A 21,860-nucleotide genomic window follows, 5' to 3' on the forward strand; every position below is an offset into this window, starting at 1 on the left:
ACGGGGCAGGAACAGCAATGGAGTGACCGCGACACATGGTAGGTGTTTTTCTATTAAAAAAAAACGCTCGAAAGCTACGTTATAGGTTCCTAAAAAAAGAATATCAGTTGTTGTACACTTAATATTAAAAAAAAACGTTGGGTTTTGGCTCAATTTCCTCCCAATGTACTATGAAGCAAAATTTAGGTAATACACATACTACCTATGTTAATACTAGATAGCAATTATTTTTCCAGAAGCAAAGCACCTACCTTCCACAGACTCGAGTTTCACAAGACTAAGCCCTATGGGGTTCAGTCTGTATGGTGATCTTGTTGCAAACACTCCAATTCTGCCACCATTTAATCTGGGAGGCGATACCTTGGCTTTTGAGAACCTCCCGGACTTGTTCTTATGAAAAAGAAATATGAGCCTGAAAGAAAAGTAGTTCAAACATGATAATCGCACACTGTTCCTGAACACATCTTAGGATTTATTCTAAACACCAAATAATTTAACCCTCGCCCATGTAGGGGGGGGGGGGTTGGTGCAACCCCCCCTGAGGTTTTTCTTAGCTACACACCGAACCGTTTCAGATAGCCTGCTCAAATTTATAGTACCCTCTGGGGCATCCTTTGCGCAACTTTTGTTTTTTTTTGTCAAGGTCATGTCAGGTCACGGAGTTATGACGTCATAAAGGGAACAACCTCCGGCCAGATTTACGCTAAATTGGAGATTGCTTCTCACTGGTATAAATGCCGACTGACCTGACACACTGATGGATTGTTTTAGAATCACAACTGGCTGATTTGACATTGGCACAATGTCCGTTGACATTTTGAAGGTTACTAAAGGTCAAGGTAAGGTCAGTGACCTCGGTTGACCTGTAATGACTTCTTGCACTTGTATGCCTTTTCGGGGTATTTTGATGCCCTGAATTCGAATTTGCTATCCATTTCAGGCATCGTCGGTTGTTTCTTGTAGTTCATTTTGGGTCAGGGTCAGGTCAGTGACGTCACATGCCTGACGTGACCCAATGCACAAATGACCTTGCAGACCTCCGATGCTCCCAACGCATCATTTTTAGAGTTATGACATCGAAATACACACCAAACGATAGAGAATTGATCAAGGATCACGATAGTGAAGGTTTCAAGTCGATATCTCTTACCGTTTTGCCGCAATCGGCGCGGAAATATGAAAAAGTTAGATTTTTACGAAAATTTGACCTTTGACCGGTCATAAGTAGGTCAAATGTTGACCTAGGACCAAAAAATATACCACCAATCGCGAGATCTCGTTGAGAGCAATCCGTTGGTCTTTTCCGCTAAGCTCTACGACGCTCCGTTTTCAAGTTTTCAAACGCCAGGGGGGAGGGGGTCGCACCAACCTCCCCCCCTGCATGGGCGAAGGTGGCAAAACACCGTTTACGGGCGAGGGTTAAACGTCTCAGCGAATGTAATAAGACCATGATTTTATTATTTCGAAGCAAAATTTTAACTGATAAAACTCTAACGAACGTTCGCTTTTATGGAGGGGAGAAAATTTACTAAGCCCGTAAGCTTTCTCTAAAAAATGGTATGTCTTCAAAAATGTACGAGCAGCACCACCCTTTTACGAACATCAGGAGTGTGCCGCAGCTGATCAAGGTTTCCAGACGCGTCGAGCGCCCCGTCATACGAGTGTTTTCGAGTGTGTTCGTCCCAGCGCCACGGAAAAGTAATCATATACGGCAGATCATTTCAAGAGCATGAATAAATCTGGCAAGAGACGATCAAAGGAAATGAGTAGTCAAAAAGTGAAATCAAGAGAAAGACATTGTTTGTCAGCTGGCCAGTGTTAACAGTATTGATGATTCACGTGCGCCTTTCATTTAAAAGTAAAACTTAAAAACGGTAAAAAAGCAGCCCGAGAAAATGAGAAGGTTTGGAATAGGAGACGGAATGCCTATCAACTAGCATCTGAAAGTGATATATCCAACACGATCAAACTGAACATTTTAAGAGACTTACCACACATAGCTGAAATCTCGAAGTCCTTCCAATGCATGTTCTGGATTGTTGTATATGCCTTTCCTGATCTTCAACTGCCCTCGAGCGCTAGAAGCGATGGTCGGTTGCCTTGGTGTGCCATTTTTGCACAAAAAACAGCTTCGAACAGTGCCGATAGGTTGCAGGTCCAACTCCCACTCCATCACTGACCACTACCCAGTATTCAACAGAAATTATTCTGTAGATAGATGAGCGACATATCACAGTAAGTGGGGATCAAACACACACAATGCGCATGGATCTGAAAAAAGGGGTCCGGGATATGGTTTCACAGGCCTACAGCAAATAAGTACAACCGTTGTTCTATATACTCTGGTATAGTCGACTACAGAATGATGTTCTACTCCAAAAGCTATCAGTTGACCGGAGCGCTAAGTTGTGCCGTTAATCACGCAATTAAGCGTGTCGATTGTGAGCATTGGGACAAAGCTATACCTAATTTGTGAACTCAGCCCGTGTGATGCGGCACAGCCTACCACTCCAGGCAAATAATTGCCTGTGAAAAGTGGAACATCATTCTGTAGTCGACTATACAGCCCGCGCCCTGCCGGGAAGCATGTGTATTTGAGCGATTCCCTTGCAGTTTCCCGCAAATACTTATCATCTAAGTTATCTCCAAAAACAGTGGCGCTCCGCGGGGCCGTTTTTACGTCAAGTGGCCCAGTCTTCGGAAGTTACATACCTACTCGTCATTGCTACACCAGCTCGAGCGTGTGCGCTGTTACGAGACGCAGCGACTGGTACCCGATTTTGAGGTCTCATGTCAACCGGTGACCTCTGAGACGGTGACCTCCGAGGTCAGGTCCAGTGACCCAACGCACGGGTTCAATTTTTCATAAATACCTTCGCAAAAAAAAAAAAAACAGTCGCAGAGCCGTGATTTTAGCATCATCGTGTTCGCCTTCCTGAGGCACGTCGAATGGTATATTTTTTGTTCTGGTAAGGTTAACTTGAGGTGTTGACCCCGGGTCTAGGTCAGGTCAGTGCCCCCAGATCACGAAGCTGGTCGAAGGAGGTCACGTCATATATCATTCGATTCGGCAGGTCTTCCTGAGTCAATCGGCGGCCTCCCCGACTCGCTAGCTCAATTTGATCGGAAGTTATTGACGAAAAACTTATGACCCAGTGAAGCATCGGACCTTGCAAGGAGTACATAAAATCACGATTCCGTGCGCCTGGAATAGCTTGAGATCGCTCCCAGCGTAAAATAGCAGTTTTCATTTTTACCAATAACATAATGGTGAGGTCACGTGACCGACGTGACCTCATGTGACCTTTAGGAAAAATCCTAGATATACAAATTATGAGACCTCAGGAGGATACTATATCCTGTAAGTTTCATCACCCCGTGAAAGTTCCCCTGGCACTGAGGGCGTTGCAAAGTTGCGACATCTGAGGACCGTACAAATGTTCACTTATGACGTCATAGGTCAGTGACCTGACTTGACCTGAAAATACGGTTGGTGTCACAAGGTCCAGCTTGAATTAAAGATCAGGTATACCATGTTTCAGCTCTCTACCTGCTAAATCGAACGATATGCGACAAGACCTTATTCAAACAACTTCGTGACCTGAGAGGTCTGACCCGACCTTGAGACGTGGTCAACACCTTAAATTGACCTCACCCGAACAAAAAGTATACCACTCGACGCGCCTGAGCTAGGCGAACACGCTGATGCCAAAATCGCGGCTCTGTTGCCGTTTTTGGTGAAGTTATTTACCAAAAACTGAACCTGTGCCTTAGGTCACTTGAACTGACCTCAGACGTCACCGGTTGACCTGAGACCTTTAAAGTGGATTCCTAACAGTCACTCTTCCTTGTAACGGCGCATACGACCACTTTACCGCGAAATTCTAGCTGAGTTAGCGGCGCGTTGGGGAAGTGGTTTCAATCAACCTCATCGACCGGGGCGAATGGAGAAAGACGATGGTCCGGCGAGTGATTAACGTTTAAGTTCCCTGTATCTGAGGATTTTTGAAGATTTGATTGTGTTCTACGCTCAATTCTGCGTAAGATACCGGGTTCCGTGTCTACGTAGCTTGAACGTAACGGATGCGGTGGTCGCAAACGTAAATCGAGGTCCCGGATTCCCTATTCCCCAACACAGGCGGCGGCCGGTTCCCGGTCTGCGCAACATGGCGGCACCGTTGGACACCATCTGGCGGCCGATGCGCCTTCCAAATGGTAGAGTTCAGTGAAACCACCACGTTTTACGGACGGTTTAGTACCTATAAGATTTAAAAATAGTTAGATCTGCGCTGACGTCACAAATTCTAAGGGGACATTCAAACGCATTAGCCCCTTAGAATCTGATAACTGCAAGTTTGAAATAAAATATCTCAGAATTAAAGCAATTTTCGATGTTGTGAGTGCCCAAACCGGCAAGTGCAAGCTAGGGACCCCAATTCGGCTATCTCAGCTCAAAACTAATGTTAAGGTGGGATGGCCACTTTAAGGATTTCCCCAGTTACGCTGTAACAAAGCATATCATTACCAGCGAGCGAGCGAGCGCAGCGAGCGAAGCGAAGTCTTTTCAATCAGTAGCGTATCTAGGATTTCTTCCAGGGGGGTCAGCAGTCAAAAGGGCCCTTGACTGACTGGGTTGAAAGGGCCCTGAGTGTCAAAAGGGCCCTTGAAGCCTGAGTTGAAAGGGCGTTAACCCGCGCCCTGCTGGGGGGATCGATTATATCGCTGTTAAAACTTTCAGCAATCGATGAGGACAACAGTAACTCTGTTAAAATGCATATCTCGGAATTTTGATAGTGTTGAGCTAAGGTCAGGTCAGTTTTGAGAAATCTCCATTAAGCCAATGGGAGAAAATTGAAAGGCGCCTTTCTTGCATGAACGCTGTTCTTAACACTCTTAAACACCCAGTTACATGAGCAACCATGTCACGATGAAGCGGAATATGGCACCTGTGATCTCCGTTTATGTCCCTGAGGTCATTTCAGGTCACAGAAGATCTGACGGCTTTTCGCTAATGGCTTTTGATCAAGGCACGCTAGAGCGATGAAAACACCTTAGAAGTGCTCAGTTCGACGATACGGATCGACTGATACCTATATAGCACGACCTTTTCCGGTCAGGTTATGACCTTGATCAGAGGTTCAATTTTCAAGTTGACCTTTCTTGGTCAAATTACTGCTCATTTGACGGGACACGATAAGAGGAGCACGATGCCGGTAAAAGTTTGGCCGTGCAAGTTCTGAATCACACGTTATTGCAGCAAAAACTTTCCGCAAAAACAACGTCTATTTTGGCAGTTCTTGCCTCCTGCAGGCTGAACTGTTGACCCTAGGTCAAATCTGAGCACAGTTTACAGAAAGAGTGTCAAAAGAGCTTTGTTTGTTTTGTTGGGCTATGCCATTTCGGTCTGACGAGACCATTTCAGGGCCGGAAAGGATTATAGTAATTGAGGGGAGACATTGGTCTGGGCGGGCACCTTGGTGATTTACCGGGGCTGAGCCCGTCCAACAGGACAGGCCGACTAGCCCCCCCCCCCCCAGTCCCAATGCACCCGGCTACGGGTGTGCTCCCTTAGGAGCTGCGGTGCGCTCCAATGGGAGCCGCCCGCATGGAATAAAGTTACCCGTCCAGCCCGGCAGGGTTGTGCTCGACTCAAAAAAATTTGCCGACTCGACTCATCATTCAACTTCAGAAAGCCCTGACTCAACTCTGACTCAAACAAGGAGCTGATTTTTTCCCGTGACTCGACTCATGACTCAAGCGGCTCAATGAAAATCTGAGTCGACTCAAACTTGACTCAAATTTTTTGTTGAGTCAAGTAAGTTGACTCAAAATTGACTCAGATAAAAAAGTTGTTGAGCAGGGGCGGGGGGAGGTTGGTTGGAAATATATATGGGTATATATATATATATATATATATATATATATATATATATATATATATATATATATATATATATATATATATATATATATATATATATATATCATAGGCGTAGGAACGTTTTCGAAAGTGGGGGGGCCAGGCTCCCAGAGGTCTAAAACCTAACCCACCCCCAAAATCCAATTTCTCCTCGGATTTCGGCCACTTTGTTTTCGCAAACATGCTCAGAGGTAAAAAAAATCGAGACAAAACCAAAAATAAAAGAAGTTAAATTTCAGGGAGAGTCCCGTCCATAAACTCAAACTGATTGACGCGTTCCCCTGTCCTCCGCAGCCGTTGGCACCCATGCAAATTCCAGAGGCATCCGGCAGCTTTTTCATTAAGAGCAAGCGTGAAATGTGCAAAACGAGTCTTTTCAATATACCTACCAGTATAGCGCCTTTGGGGGCGACTAACGGAGCAAGCGAGAGGGTGAGCCTTGCACGTGCGAAATTTCGGAGGTATCTCTAACTGACTTGTGCACGGCACCCTACTAACCGGTCTCTAGCGATGTGCCAAATTTGAGCACAATCGGCCCAGCCGTTCTCGAGATCTAGAAGCGGCACCCTGCACGTGCGCACGTGCAGAATGGGTCCCAACTGACTTGTGCACGGCACCCTACTAACTGGTCCCTAACCGTGTACCAAATTTGAGCGCCATCGGTCCAGCCGTTCTCGAGATCTGGAAACGACCCCTGCACGTGCGCACGTGCAGCAGCACCCCAACTCTGGCACATGGATATGCAGTGCCTAGTGGGTGCCTACCTACATGCCAACTTTCAGCGCAATCGGCCAAGTAGTTACCGAGATATTGCAACAATTACAAAACTGACACCTCTTCGTTTTGCGCGTGGCACGTGCATAAGGGGTCACCCACATGCATCGGGAATAGTCCAATACTTGGTAGAAGGAATCAAGCTACCCTACAAAAATTACCCCGTATAAATCGGTCAAGTGGTTGCTGAGATATAAGCCTCGCAAAAGCGTCCGCACGGCCGGCCGCTCATACTCAGAAATTTCCGTTAATCTAAGGAAAGACTACGCTCGCTTCGCTCGCTCCGTAATAAAAATCAGCATGAACGGCCCAGCTAGGCTCAGCCAGGCCTGTAGCGTTTTTAAAGGGACCCTCCCATCTTCAAAAAAGTTAATGAATTGGCATGAAAGTGATGTCGCTCGGCTCAGAAAGAGCAAAAACGAATATCTACCAAATTTCATCGAAAAATATTCACCGGTTTTCAAGATATTAGACTTTTACTTTTGTTTACTTTTTGGGATCTCCGCTGTTCCTAGCGACTTTATTTGAAAGTGCGGCATTTGTTGCGCGCAAAGCAGCATATACCACCGCGTGCTACAAAACGTTTTAGTCAAACATTCAACGGACGTTCGAAAGCCTGATGACGTCATCAGATTCCCGTAATGGTTAAGAGATAGGGACCACGCTGGTCCCACCCTGCAAGTAAAGGGAAGAAATTTCTTGAACACCATAAAGCTGCGGGGGTTGCGACCAGGATAAATGGTGGTTTCTGAGCCTGGCCGCAAACTTGGCTATCTCAACTCAAAACTAATGTTAAGGTGGGAGGGTCCCTTTAAGAGGTTTTATATTAGCGACCACTGCAACTGGGCTGATTGACTGTCAGAGGCCGGTGTGGGACTTTTAGAGACCGGTCTTGGCCCTCAGAGGCCGTTTAACACTCGCCGGCCCGGACCTATAAGTTTTCTACATACGCGCCGGCCGAGGGGGCGGGGAGCAGGTACGACCCCCCTCGCCGTTTTGCCCCAGGTGGAGCTAGCGCGTCGCGGAAAAAACGAGCGTGTGCGCCGTTACGAGACGCAGAGATCGATACCCGATTTTAAGGTCCTAGGTCAACCGTTGACCTGAGGTCAAGTCAAGTGCCTCAAGGCACAGTTCCATTTTTGGTGAATAACTTCGCAAAAAAACAGCCACAGAGCCGCGATTTTGCCAGCATCGTGTTAGCCTCTCTCAGGCGCGTCGAATGATATACTTTTTGTTTGGGTGAGGTAAGCTTAGAGTGTTGACCTCGGGTCACGGTCAGGTCAGCGCCCCCAGGTCACGAAATTGGTCGAATGAGGTCATGTCTCATATCCTTCGATTCGGAAGGTCTTCTTGAGTCCATTGGTGGCTTTCCCGACTCGCTAGCTCAATTTGATCGGTAGTTATTGACGAAAAACTAATATGACCCTTATAACGTCATAAATGACGTCGCGCAAGGTCAACATTGCAAAAGTGACGCATCGAACCTTGCAAGGAGTGCATGAAATCACGATTCGGTGTGCTTGAGATAGTTGGAGATCGTTCCCGGCGCCAGAAAAAGTTTTCAGTTTATCCCCATTGACTTATACCGAATGGTGAGGTCACGAAAATGACCTGACCTCATATGACCTTAAGAAAATCCGAGATGTATGTACAAGTTGTGAGACTTCTAATGGATACTAGGTCCTGCAAGGTTCATTTCCCTGTGAAATCTCCTCTGGCAGTGAGGGCGTTGCGAAGTTGCGACATCTGAAGACCGTGCAGAGGTTCACTTATGACCTCATAGGTCAGTGACCTGATCTGACCCGAAAATGCGGTTGGTGTCAAAAGATCCGGCTTGATTCAAAGGTCAGGTATGCCAAGCTTCAGCTCTCTATCGCCGGCGTGTTCGGAGCTATCGCGAAAAAACTATATGGAGGGGCGGCACCCCCCCCCCCCTCGGCCGGCGAGGGTTAAGGCCCTCAGAGACCAGTACAGGGCCTGCAAAGAGCAGTTTGAGACTTGGGCCATCAGAGGCTAATGTGGGTCCTTACGGGCCAGCATGGGCCCTCAGAGGTCAGTGTGGGACCCTAAAATGCCGGCATGGGCCGGCGTTGGACCCCAGAGGCCAGCAGAAGGCCCTCAAAAACCAAGATGGGCCTCTGAGGCCAGCATCGGTCTTCAGAATCCAGTGCAAGGCCCTCAGAGGCTAATGTGGGTCCTTACAGGCCAGCATGGGCCCTTAGAGGTCTGTGTGGGACCGTAACAGACCGGCATGGGCCGGCGTTGGACCCCTAAGGCCAAGATGGACCCTAAGAGGCCGATGCAGACCCTTAGAGGCCGGCATCGGGTCTCCAGAATTCAGTGCGGGGCCCTCAGAGGCACCTAAAGGCTAGTCTTGAGACCCCAGAGACAGAAATGAGGCCACCAGAGGCCGGTGTGAGGCCCTCAGACGTCGGCTGGGCCCTTGAGACCGGTTTAGGGGCCCTCAAATGCCAGTGGAGGACCCTCAGAGGTCAATGTGGGTTCTCTGAGGTCAATGTGGGCGCTTGACCGCCATTGAAGGGCCCTCCGAGATCAGTGTAGGACCCTCAAAGACTGGTTTGGAAGCTGTTAATAGCTGGCGTGGGATTCTTGAGCCTCGTGACAATCGAATAAGTGCCAGAGCCCCATACGCCCATGGGGGCCCATTGTTTGTTTGGGGGGGGGGGGCAAATAGAGGGGCAGATACAGACATTGCTAGCCCCCAGCCTGTTTGAACCGAGGCGGGGGCACGGTCACCCTGGCCCCCAGCTAGTACGCCTTTGACGAACTATGCCAACCCCATGAAGCAGATCTGGTCAAGCGTTGGTCGTTTGTATACGCATTCTCCTGCACCGTGCTAGTATTGTCTTTATACCTTTTCAGTGCTCGCTGTCCCGTATATCGTAATCAACAAAATGCTGCGGCACCAGGACTCACAGTCTTGTCTCTGATATGGTTTTCTTCATTGAGTGAAGGAAATTGCGGTCAATAACGCTGTAGAAACAAAATGGAATCTTCAGCAAGCAGGCAAGCTGAATAGTTGTCAAGTTCTGGTGTTTAGGGTACCGGGTGGTAGGTACAGATAGACACTTAAGTCAGCAAAAAGTGGGGGGGCCAGTTAACATTGCTGACCCCCCCACCTCCGAAAGTGGGGGGGCCATGGCCCCCCGGCCCCCCCTGTTCCTACGCCTATGATATATATATATATATATATATATATATATACATATATATATATATGTATATATATATGTATATATACATATAGTAACATATACATTGTTTCTAGAAAGTTGAGTCAGCGACTCAGCTGACGCATGTTCCTAAATGTTTGACTCAACTCAATGTCAAAAGTTATTTTACTGACTCAACTCTGACTCAACTCAACACCTTAATATTTTTGTTCGACTCAACTCTGACTCAACTCAACAGCTCAACATTTTCTCCGACTCGACTCAAATCTGACTCATTTGAGTCAGAGTTGAGTCAAATTTCTGACTCGACTCATGAGTCAAGCACAACCCTGCAGCCCGGAACAGGGGTTGTGGCGTGGGGAGAAGCAGAAGGCTTTGAATGACCTGAAGATGTGAACGACGAAACGGGTGTTAAAAGAGCTATTAACTACGCTTTTCCTAGGCACTGTAGCTCTATTCATTTCCGAGTTATATGGTGGTTTGTTGAAAATTGTCTAAATTGGACCTGAAAATTTCGAAATTTGACCTTGGATGACCTCCGTTACCTGACCTTTGACCTGATCTAAAAAGTGACCCGAGCAATTTCGCAATTGTTTAGGTATGCTCTTTCCAACGTTGCTTTTGGCGTGCTGGTACGTGGTCCAGGAGCCGAGTTAGAAGAGCCGTGACCGAACGAGGGGGGGGGGGAGCGGGTGCTACCACAGAGTTTTTTTTTGCGACAGCTCGGAACACGTCGGCAACAGAGAGCTGAAACTGGGCATAGGTACCTGACCTTTGATGCAAACCGGGCCTTTTTTCGGCTGATGAGTCATTTATTTATCCACGTAATAGGTTACGTGTTCACAATCGACAGACCATTTCAGTACAGACAGACTCGTCACAATCCAGTACGGGGCCCACGGTGTTATGCACGCTCGACGCGTGACGGACAAGGCCCATCAGCCACCGCCCGCACCGCCCGGCGAAAGGGTACACTCGGGGGTAGATTGATGTTCTACAACTCTTTATCCACCGGGTTCCTATGGCTCAGCATTGGCAGCAGCCGCCTGGTACCGGTAGACTGTGCCACTTCACTTACTTGTCAAGCGGCACAGCCTACCCACACCGTATGCCACCGGTCTGGGTCGGTGGCTGGAAGGCGATGTGGGCCGCCTGTGACGTCAGCGCAGCGGTGAGGGCCGAGCCCGGAGGCATGGCTCGGGTCGGCGGCTGGCGAGGGCTGGGGAAGTGGTGAGTGAGGTGGGGTGGGAGCACGGACCATCGCGCGGCTGAGCGAGTGTAGTTAACTTTCGCGTCTCACGGTTCGTCGGAATGTCATTTTATCCACAAAAGAAACGAAATATACCATTCGAAAACTGACGGTGAGCTGATTCCAAAAATGTGTTTTTTACCGAAATCGTTCGATGGCCTTTTTCAATAATTGAATTTTTGTAAAAACGTGATAATTTTTTTATTCAACGAGCTGTCCAGGACATTCTTAAAATCATAGGCATGTTTTTTTTTCGTTTTCCAGTGAAAGCTGAATGCCAAAAGAACAATACGTAACGATAAAATATTATATTAATATGCGTCTCTCACAGCTGGCAACAAGGCGCAATCACACAGCTCAGTGTCACGATGGATCAAAGTAAGCGACACAAAAGCGTGAAATGACCCTAATGGACGCGCAGACCCGGCGCTAGGCCCGTCAGACCGGCCACGGAAGAGACGTCCGGCTGTCGCCTTGCGAAACGATCGTCATATTTGTTAGTTTAACGATTCAAGTCGGTACCTAAGTTGTTCAGGATACCTGAGAGGAAGACTCATTGCTTTGTCATTTTCATATCATGTATGAATTTGCATTTGTTTATGTCTACTTTGCTCAAATCAGCTAGGCATCAGAAAAGCTGACCGCGCTGAGCTGTCAGAGCTTGTACCGGCCTCAACTGGGCTGGAGTGGGGGGTAGCGCCCGGTAGGGCGGGGCAAGCTTTTGACCGGTCGCAGGGCCGAACAGCTGTCACTGGTACGGCCTCTGACAGTGAAACCCCGCTAACTTTCCCTGCGCGGGCATTGAGCGCAGCGGGACGGAGCAAAACCTGTATAAGAAAATGTGAATTAAAGCATGTTGTAAAGCTAGCAGAACAATGAACTATCTTCCCAGGCATCCTGAATAACTTTGATAGCGATATGGATCGTTAAACAAACAAATATAACACTTGTTTAGCACGACGAGACTCGAACGTTTCTTCCGTGGCCGGTCAGACGGGCCTAGCGCCGGGTCTGCCAGTCGATAAGGGTCATTTCACGATTCTGTGTGGCTAAGCTTGGTCCATCGTGACGCTCAGTTGTGTGATTGCGCCTTGTTGCCGGCTGTGAGAGGCGCATATTAATATTTGAGAATGGTTTATTGCTGCATATTGTTCCTTTGGTATTCAGCTTTCACTGGAAAACGAAAAAAAAACATGCATATGCTTTCAAGACTGTCCTGGACAGCTCGTTGAATAAAAAATTGTTTTTCCCAAAACGCAATTTTTGAAAAAGGCCATCGAACGACTTCGATAAGATACATTTTTGGAATCAGCTCACCGTCAGCTTTCGAATGGTATATTTCGTTTCTTTTGTGGATGAAATGAGTTTCCGACGAACCGTGGTCTCAAGGCGCCAATTATTCTACCTAACAATTGCGCTAAAGCAGTTGTTAAAATGCCCTATGCCCAAGACAGCGCCTATCATCATACTCGCCATGTGATTGCGCATTACGACACACTTAAACGTGGCATTGGGACAGCCGATAGAATTTATATCACGCGTGCATCGAGTTGCGGAGCTACATTGTTTATAACAGATAAGTATTAAGGCCTTGATTGAGCTCATTGATGTCTAATGTCTATTATTTCGCACAGCAATCGTCCAAAGACGTGGGAACTGGGTTTTTTGGATAGCGCGGCGCCCCAACTTTAAGCAACTCTTACTGTTCCTCTAATGTGTGGTCGCAGCCACCAATAGCAAACCATTTCAACTAGAAACAAATAAGCCGCGCACCTGGGACGGTTCGAGCCGGGCTTCTCCAACCGGCCACCCTACGACGCTAGCGTGTATCCACTGAGCTGCCGAAACCAGCGACCACCCGCCGCGGTCAAACGCGATCAAATGTCACAATGCTGTCATTGGCGGTCAGCGGGTGAATGTCATTTTGTTTTGTGTAGACGAGTACCGTTCTCAACTTCACGGTAGCTCAGTGGATGAGCGCTCGTGTCGTGAATTGGCCGGTGGGGGAAGCCCGGTTCGAACCCCCCTGAGTGCCCGACTATTTGGCTCCTAGTTGGAACGGTTTGCTATTGGTGGCTGCGACCACATATTAGAGCAACAGTAATAATCGCTTTAAAGGGACCCTCCCACCTTCAAAAAAGTTAATGAATTGGCATGAAAGTGATGTCGCTCGGTTCAGAAAGAGCGAAAACGAATATCTACCAAATTTCATCGAAAAATATTCACCGGTTTTCAAGATATTAGACTTTTACTTTTGTTTACTTTTTGGTATCTCCGCTGTTCCTAGCGACTTTATTTGAAAGTGCGGCATTTGTTGCGCGCAAAGCAGCATATACCACCGCGTGCTACCAAACGTTTTAGTAAAAGATTTAAAAATCGTTAGATCTCCGCTGACGTCACAAATTCTAAGGGGGCATACCAATGCATTAGCCCCTTAGAATCTGAAAACTGCAAGTTTGAAATTCCATATCTCCGAATTAAAGCATTTTTCAATGATGTGAGTGCCCAAACCGGTATTTTCAGGCCATGGCCACCAATTTGGCTATCTCAACTCAAAACTTATGTTAAGGTGGGATGGTCACTTTAAATTGGGGCGTTGGCTGCGGCACTACTCATAACCCCCAGTTCCCACGTTTCTGGACGATTTCCGTGCGAAACAATAGACACCAATCTGCTCAATCAAGGCCCTAATACTATATAATATGTTACAAAATATAGCTCCGCACCTCGATGCACGAGTGACATAAGTTCTATCGGCTGTCCCATTGCCACGCTTAAGTGCGTCGTAATACGCATAGCAAGTAAATGATAGGCGCTGTGGGCAAATGGCATTTTAACAAACGCTTTAGCGCAATTGATAGGTAAAATAATTGGCGAATGGAGACGCGAAAATTAACTACGCTCGCCCAGCCGCGCGATGGTCCGTGCTTCGACCCTGCCTCACTCCCCAACCCTCGCCAGCCGCCGCGCCGCGCCGACCCGAGCCATGCCTCCGGGCTCGGCCCTCACCACTGCGCTGACGTCACAGGCGGCCAACATCACCTTCCAGCCACCGACCCAGACCGGTGTCATACGGGTGGGTAGGCTGTGCCGCTTGACAAGTAAGTGAAGCGGCACAGTCTACCGGTACCAGGCGGCTGCTGCCAATGCTGAGCCATAGGAACCCGGTGAATAAAGAGTTGTAAAACATCAATCTACCCCCGAGTGTACCTATCGCGGGCACCGCCCCCTATCCACCTGCCGGCCGTGCGAGCCGTCGACTTGTAGGGCCAGCGCCCCGCACGCCCGGCCGGCCGACCGGTCCCAGTCAAAGAGGCCGGCTGCGGGTTGGCCCGGATGGGTCATAGGAGCGGTAACTGATTTGTACATTAGTCACTCTCATCTTTGCAAAAGTCTCATTATAGCCCATTTCCTATTAAAACACTCCTCCTTGTTACTCTTTTTAGCAATGTAATGCTCAGTTTCCATATCTTGTTTCAAACAGTTCATGAACTGAACAAAATTGGGTTTTGTCTCGCCCCATTTGCATTGATAAATGTAACATTTTGCCAAGGTAGTGATATGACTTATGAGTAATAAGTAAATTATCGTAGCCCCCCAACTTTTTATTTCTTTGATATCTCGCTCATACCATTCCTTTGTAGGCTCTCCTATATTTTATTCCAAAAGCTCACTACATGTTCGCAATAAAGAAATAGATGAATCAATGATTCAGATTCAATGCCACAAAAGGAGCATTTGTCATTCTCCTTAATGTTTATCAAACTCAAGAATGTATTTGTCGTAAGCACGCGCATCACCAATCTGTACTGAAAAGTTACATATTTCGTTGATACAGCGCAACGCTTTACTGACAGTATCGACAACTGCTCGTCCTATCGTAATGATTCATATCACGTATCCACTTATTTTTTTTATTCTGTGTATATCCTTTTTACCTCAATTATTCTGCATAAAAATTTCAGCAAAAAATCTAGTGTACGCCCAATTATTACGGAGCGAGCGAAGCGAGCGGAGTCTTACGTAGAATAACGGAAATTTCTGAGTATGAGTGGCCGGCCGGCCGGCCGTGGTCACGCTTTTGCGACGTTTATATCTCAGCAACCACTTGACCGATTTACATGCGGTAATTTTTGTATGGTAGCTTCATTCCTTCTACCAAGTATTGGACTATCCCGATGCATGTGGGTGACCCCTTATGCACGTGCCAACTGCCACGTGCAAAACGAAGAGGTGTCACTTTTGTAATAGTTGCAATATCTCGGTAACTACTTGGCCGATTGCGCTGATAGTTGGCATGTAGGTAGGCGCCCACTAGGCAATGCATATCCATGTGCCACAGTTGGGGTGCTGCTGCACGTGCGCACGTGCAGGGGTCGATTCCAGATCTCGAGAACGGCTGGACCGATGGCGCTCAAATTTGGTACATGGTTAGGGACCGGTTAGTAGGGTGCCGTGCAAAAGTCAGTTGCCATTTTGCACGTGCGCACGTGTAAGGTGCCGCTTCCAGATCTCGAGAATGGCTGGGCCGATTGTGCTCAAATTTGACACATCGCTAGAGACCGGTTAGTAGGGTGCCGTGCACAAGTCAGCTGGAGGTACCCCCTCGAAATTTCGCACATGTAAGGCTCACCCTCTCGCTCGCTCCGTTAGTCGCCCCAAAAGGCGTTATACTGGTTCAAAATATACCTCATTCGTGTTGAAATTGAAGGCTGTTCACCAGTATAACGCCTTTTGGGGCGACTAACGAAGCGAGCGAGAGGGTGGGCCTTGCACGTGCGAAATTGCGAAGGGGTACCTCCAAATGACTTGTGCACGGCACCGTACTAACCGGTCTCTAGCGATGTGCCAAATTTGAGCACAATCGGCCCAGCCGTTCTCGAGATCTGGAAGCGGCGCCCTGCACGTGCGCACGTGCAAAATGGGTCCCAACTGACTTGTGCACGGCACCCTACTAACTGCTCCGTAACCGTGTACCAAATTTGAGCGCAATCGGTCCAGTCGTTCTCGAGATCTGGAATCGACCCCTGCACGTGCGCACGTGCAGCAGCACCCCAAGTCTGGCACATGGATATGCATTGCCTAGTGGGTGCCTACCTACATGCCAACTTTCAGCGTAATCGGCCCAGTAGTTACCGAGATATTGCAACTATTCGTTTTGCACGTGGCACGTGCATAAGGGGTCACCCACATGCATCGGGAATAGTCCAATACTTGGTAGAAGGAATAAAGCTACCCTACAAATATTACTGCATGTAAGTCGGTGAAGTGGTTGCTGAGATATAAGCGTCGCAAAATAGTGACCACGGCCGGCCGGCCGCTCATACTCAGAAATTTCCGTTATTCTACGTAAGACTCCGCTCGCTCGCTCGCTCCGTAATAATTCCACACTTCAGGCTGATCCTTCTGTAAATGTCTTGGCAGACTATGTTTTAGTCCGACATACTCTAGAAAGTTGCAGCTGATGCCGTATAACCCCTTAAATCTTCTCCATGTCATTAATTTATGACCTTCAAAAAGATCACCAGGGTTGTGCTTGACTCATGAGTCGAGTCAGAAATTTGACTCAACTCTGACTCAAATGAGTCAGATTTGAGTCGAGTCGGATAAAATGTTGAGCTGTTGAGTTGAGTCAGAGTTGAGTCGGACAAAAATATTAAGGCGTTGAGCTGAGTCAGAGTTGAGTCAGTAAAATAACTTTTGACATTGAGTTGAGTCAAACATTTAGGAACATGAGTCACCTGACTCAACTTTCTAGAAACAAGCTTTTCATTCCCCCCTCCCACCGCTTAACAACTTCGTCCTGGCCCTGCTGCCGGATTTTTTTTTCACCCCGCCCCCGCTCAACAACTTTTTTATCTGAGTCAATGTTGAGTCAACTCACTTGACTCAACAAAAATTTGAGTCAAGTTTGAGTCAACTCATATTTTCATTGAGCCGCTTGAGTCATGAGTCGAGTCAAGGGAAAAATCAGCTCCTCGTTTGAGTCAGAGTTGAGTCAGGGCTTTCTGAAGTTGAAAGATGAGTCGATTCGGCAAATTTTTTTGAGTCGAGCACAACCCTGAAGATCACCAATACATGGTAGGTATACCTTTTCTCTTCCAACTTTCATATTCCTTTGTTTTGAATTTAGTAAAATCCGAGTGGAATATGTTTTCACAATGTATTTGTTCTTAAATTATATGAAATGCTTTTGTGAAGATTATCCAAGCCAATAATACATCCTTACAGAAGGGGTTCTCGAGCAAACCGGGCCTTGTGACGCCAACTGCATTTTCACGGGGGCCTCTGTTCGTCAAGGACCCTCTGTTATCCTCAGAGCGACCCTCTGCTGGCCTCTGAAGACTATCACTGGCTTCAAAGGGCCCTCTAGTAGCCCCCAACGGCCCTCTGGGTACCTGATAGGGCCCTCTGTTTTCTCTCCAGGGGCCCTTTTATACCTCAAAAGGCCCTCTTTGACTTCAGATGACCGTATGCTGGTCTAATAAGGCCCCTGGAGGTCTGAAATAGCCCTCATATCATCTAAGGTGACCCCCTGTTTGCCTTAGAGAGGAGGTCCCTCCGGGTGGCTGAGAGGGCCCTGATTGTGTCCCGAAGGGCCCTTCGTTGGCCTCATAAGGCCTTTCGTTGGCCTAAAAAGTCCTCTGATAGTCCCAAAGGGCCATCTGTTCGACTCAGTGGGCTCTCTTTGTCCTCAGAGTGCCTGTTGACATCATAGAGCCCATAGTGGCCCGATATAGCCTTCATATCACCTCAGAACCAACAGAGAGGGCCCTAGCTGTCCTCTCTGTTGGAACTCAAGTGGCCTTCTCAGAGTGCTCCGACTGCCCTTTGCACAGTGATGCAAATGGGGTTCACGAATGGCCATAAATACCAAGAAGTCAAGTTTACCAAACCGAGTAAATCGCTATATGGCTAACCAAAGAAATGTTTGGTGCATCTGAAATCACATAGGTTTCATATTTTTGTCAAAACCGGCCTCGTGTATGATTGTCAGAAGTCGTGACATTTTCTATGTCGTAAAATGACTGTCAGATACTTGCAAGTTCAAACACCGCTAGCGTGCGTTCATTTTATACAAACTGCAAAAATTATGCATGGCAATGATCCCCAAAGCCTGCTGCTTCTCATGCCGGGTCACCAAAAGCCGCATCTGTTTTGGTTTGGCGGTGATCTAATCATTTGTCATCATGTTACTATACAATCGCAGTTTTTTACTAAAAAAATATTTGCTTTCGTTTCACCTACAGCAGTTTACAGTGTGTGCCTGTTAGTGCACCATACCATAGCATTCCCTAACCATTTCTGAGTCACACCGTGAAAGGATTAAGGCGCTAGCACAGGGCAGACCGGCGCTATTGAAGTTTTTGTCCGGCGCGGTCGGGTGTCGCGGTCGGGGCGGATTGCTTTCACCGCGGATTGCAATTTCGACAGACGTTTAACTTTGACCTGCTATAAGTAGGGCAAATATTGACCTTAACTCAAAAATAATACGCTCACTCGCGAGATCTGGTCAAGAGCAATCCGTTGGTTTTTGTCGCGAGGCGCTAGAACGCTTAGTTTAGGAACAGCAGAGGGATGCACCGACGAACCCCCGCTGTGGCCGCCCGCCCGCGGCGCGGCCGCCCGGGCCGTCCACCGCGCCGCGGCACCCGACCGCAACGGACGAAAACTTTAGTGGCGCCGGTTAGCCCTGTGCTAGCGCCTTCATTCTTTCACAGTGCGGCTCAGTTCAGAAATGATTAGGGAATGCTATGGTATGGTGCACTAACGGGCACACCCTGTGTACACTGCTGTAGGTGAAACGAAAGAAAAATATTTTTTTAGTAAAAAACTGCGATTGTATAGTAACATGATGACAAATGATTAGATCACCGCCAAACCAAAACAGATGCGGCTTTTGGTGACCCGGCATGAGAAGCAGCAGCCTTTGGGGTTCATTGCCATGCATAATTTTTTTTGCCATTTGTATGAAATAAACGCACGCTAACGGCGTTTTAAGTTGCGAGTATCTGAGTCATTTTACGACATAGAAAATGTCACGACTTCTGACAATCATACACGAGGCCGGTTTTGACAAAAACATGAAAATCATGTTTTCTGACACACCCCAAACATTTGCCTAACTGGCCATATTACGATTTATTCGATTAGGTGAACTTGAAATTTGGGCCTTATCGGTATTTATGGCCACTCGTGAGCCCCATTTGCATCACTGTGCTTTGGGGCGATGCCTGAGAGGGTCCTCTGCTGCCCTCCGAGGGCCCTTTGATTTTCAGAGGGCCCTCATTGTGGTGGATGAGAGGGCCCTCTGTTCGCCTCAGACCTCCAGGGACAACCTTTGATCTAAGAGGAGCGTCTGCTGGCCTCATAGGACACCTTGTGGCCTGAAAATGACCCGCATACCTCAGGGGGCCTTCTGATCGTCTTAACCCACGCCCCACTGGGGGGGGGGGGGGATTCATAGCCCCCTCCCGTTTTTCTGCAATAACTTCTAAACCGCTTGACGTATCGCCGCCAAACTTTCAGTACCTTCGGCTGCATTAATTTGACACCTTGCGTCAAAATTTGAACTTCGTATCTATCATAGGTCGGCCGGAAATGACGTCAGAGTGACGTCATGTTCAGCCGATTTCGACGCAAAACATTGAACCACGGGAATCGCTCCCAAGAGCTCAGTTTTTAGCTAGATCCAATTTCTTTGCATGAGAGGACTCAGAATGGACTGCGCTATCAAACTAGTATCTCTAATTTTCAAAATTTTGAAATTTCGAAAATAATATATATTAAAATTCAAAATTTGTATTTTTATCTTTTTCCAATTTTTTACATTTCGAAAAAACCGGCAAATTCATGATAGAACACATGCCTATGACCTACTCTAGCAAGTTTTAGCCAGATATCTTCAAAAATGGCCAAGTTATACGCATTATAGCAAAAATTTCAAAATTTTAAATTTTTCAAATCAATTTTTCTGTACGAATTTGACATCGTACACCAATACAAATAGCACCTTCGTGTTCCTGAGGTCAAACTGCATCTGATAGACATGTTTTTAGTTGAAAAATTTCAACTTTGAAATTTGACCTTTTTTGACCTGAAAGTGACCTGACCTCAGCTATATTCAGATGAAAGTGGCCTCAAATAACACAGGCAACACCGAATTAGAAATCTATGACCTAAATGGACCATAAAACATGTGTCACGTGACCCACTTATGACATAAGATTTCCGTGACCTATGATGACCTGACCCTGACCTCAAATCAAAGTACAAGTTTCGTACCCTCAGGGTATCTAAAGCATCTGTTCACGAGTGTGTAAACAAAAAATCAGCCTGATCTGACTTGTAAGACGGCAGCCAGAGCCCAAAAAGTGAACAAGCCAAATATCGATAATTTTTACTTTGACCTGACCTGTGACGTCATCGGTGACCTCGAGGAGGTCAATGAAATTAGGCTTCGCTCGACAGTTTTTTCCGGGGCTATCAGATGCCGTTTGAATTTTGACGATCGGCCCAGTAGTTTCGGAGTTAGGAGGGGGGCTATGAATAGCCTCCCCCAGTGGGGCGTGTTATACACAGACCCCAGTGGGGCGCGGTTTAATGGGCCCTCTGGGGCCTGAGAGGGCCCTCTTGGGCCTGGGAGGGCTCTCTGTGTGCCTGACAGGGCCGTCTGTGTACCTGAGATTACCCTCTGTGCCTGAGAAGGCCCTCGGTGTACCTGAGAGGGCCCTCAATGTGCCTGAGAGGGCCCTCTGTGTGCGTGCCTGAGAGGATCCTGTTCGTTCCAAAGGGCCCTCCGTTCAGTGTGGCCAAAGTGGTGATGTTGCGGGGAAAGTCACCCCCAATGAAAAGTATAATAACATCCTCAGAATTATTTTAAAATTACATCATCACGACGTTTTTGTCGTGAAAGCATACCTATTATAGTGTAGGAATAAAGACTAAAAATGTTCCAATGTACGATTTGCACCGTCCTACTCGTACTGTCGCGCTTGCAATGTTTTTTTTTTTACATCTTTAATGACAACATTTGAAGTTTTTTTGTACTTTCCACCAGAACTTGACGTCAGGTATAGTTTTTCCACATTACCCTGTAAAAACTGCACTTAAAATGAGGTTGAGGACGAGTTTTTTTTAATAAAGAGACATCCTCATACGACTTTTTTATGCATCGCCCCCCTAACGCTAAACCAATTTGGCCACACTGCCTCCGTTTACTTCACAAGGTCCCTCATTGGCCTAAAGGTGCCCTCTGATAGTCCTCAAATGGTCCCTAAAAGAGTACCCCAGTACTTTTTCAGTATGCAAAAAAAAAAATGGGAAGTGGTCAAAAGGGCCCTCGTAGTCATTTCATTTTTTTCCGAGTTAAAAAAAAACTTTTTTTTTCTAGGCTCCAGGGAGGTCCTAGGACCCCTGTAGTGTATCGAGTACCTAGTGCATCGGGTGTCCGTGGCTCGGCATCGGGCCCCCGGTAATACGAGTGTGAGGCGGCCGCACCCTGCTCGGCTCCAGTCAGAGCCAGCAGTCGAGAGGCTCCGCCCGGCCGCACAGCACGGCAGTGCCTTAGTGCTTTGCACCGCGAGTTTGTGAGAATACATCGGAATCCGGAGACGGCGGTGAACACTACATCTGGCGACGAGGATGAGATCCTGAATACTACCGACGATGAACGTCGAGGGGGTGTCGCCGCCAACTCCGTTCCTGGCGAGACCAGGAAAAC

At 47.5% G+C, this 21,860-nt stretch overlaps 1 protein-coding gene across 3 annotated transcripts in view; it reads right to left on the reverse strand.

Annotated features, from left to right (window-relative positions):
* LOC122390047 (ribosomal RNA small subunit methyltransferase NEP1-like) overlaps positions 1–21,860 on the reverse strand; it is a 46,637-nt gene that overhangs the window by 1,119 nt on the left and 23,658 nt on the right. For 2 of the 3 annotated variants that reach the window (XM_043382676.1, XM_043382685.1), the window contains exon 2: positions 252–412. Coding sequence is in view for 1 of the 3 variants with exons in the window: in XM_043382640.1 (XP_043238575.1) it covers positions 252–412; positions 1,992–2,173 (343 nt within the window). In the remaining 2 variants the exon portion in view is untranslated. Of the gene's footprint in view, positions 1–251; positions 413–1,991; positions 2,209–21,860 lie in introns of all 3 variants that reach the window. The other variant, XM_043382640.1, reaches the window with a different exon arrangement.

This window comes from Amphibalanus amphitrite, unplaced genomic scaffold (genome assembly GCF_019059575.1).
Source record: "Amphibalanus amphitrite isolate SeventyFive unplaced genomic scaffold, NRLGWU_Aamphi_draft 000020F_arrow, whole genome shotgun sequence".
Taxonomy (NCBI): domain Eukaryota; kingdom Metazoa; phylum Arthropoda; class Thecostraca; order Balanomorpha; family Balanidae; genus Amphibalanus; species Amphibalanus amphitrite.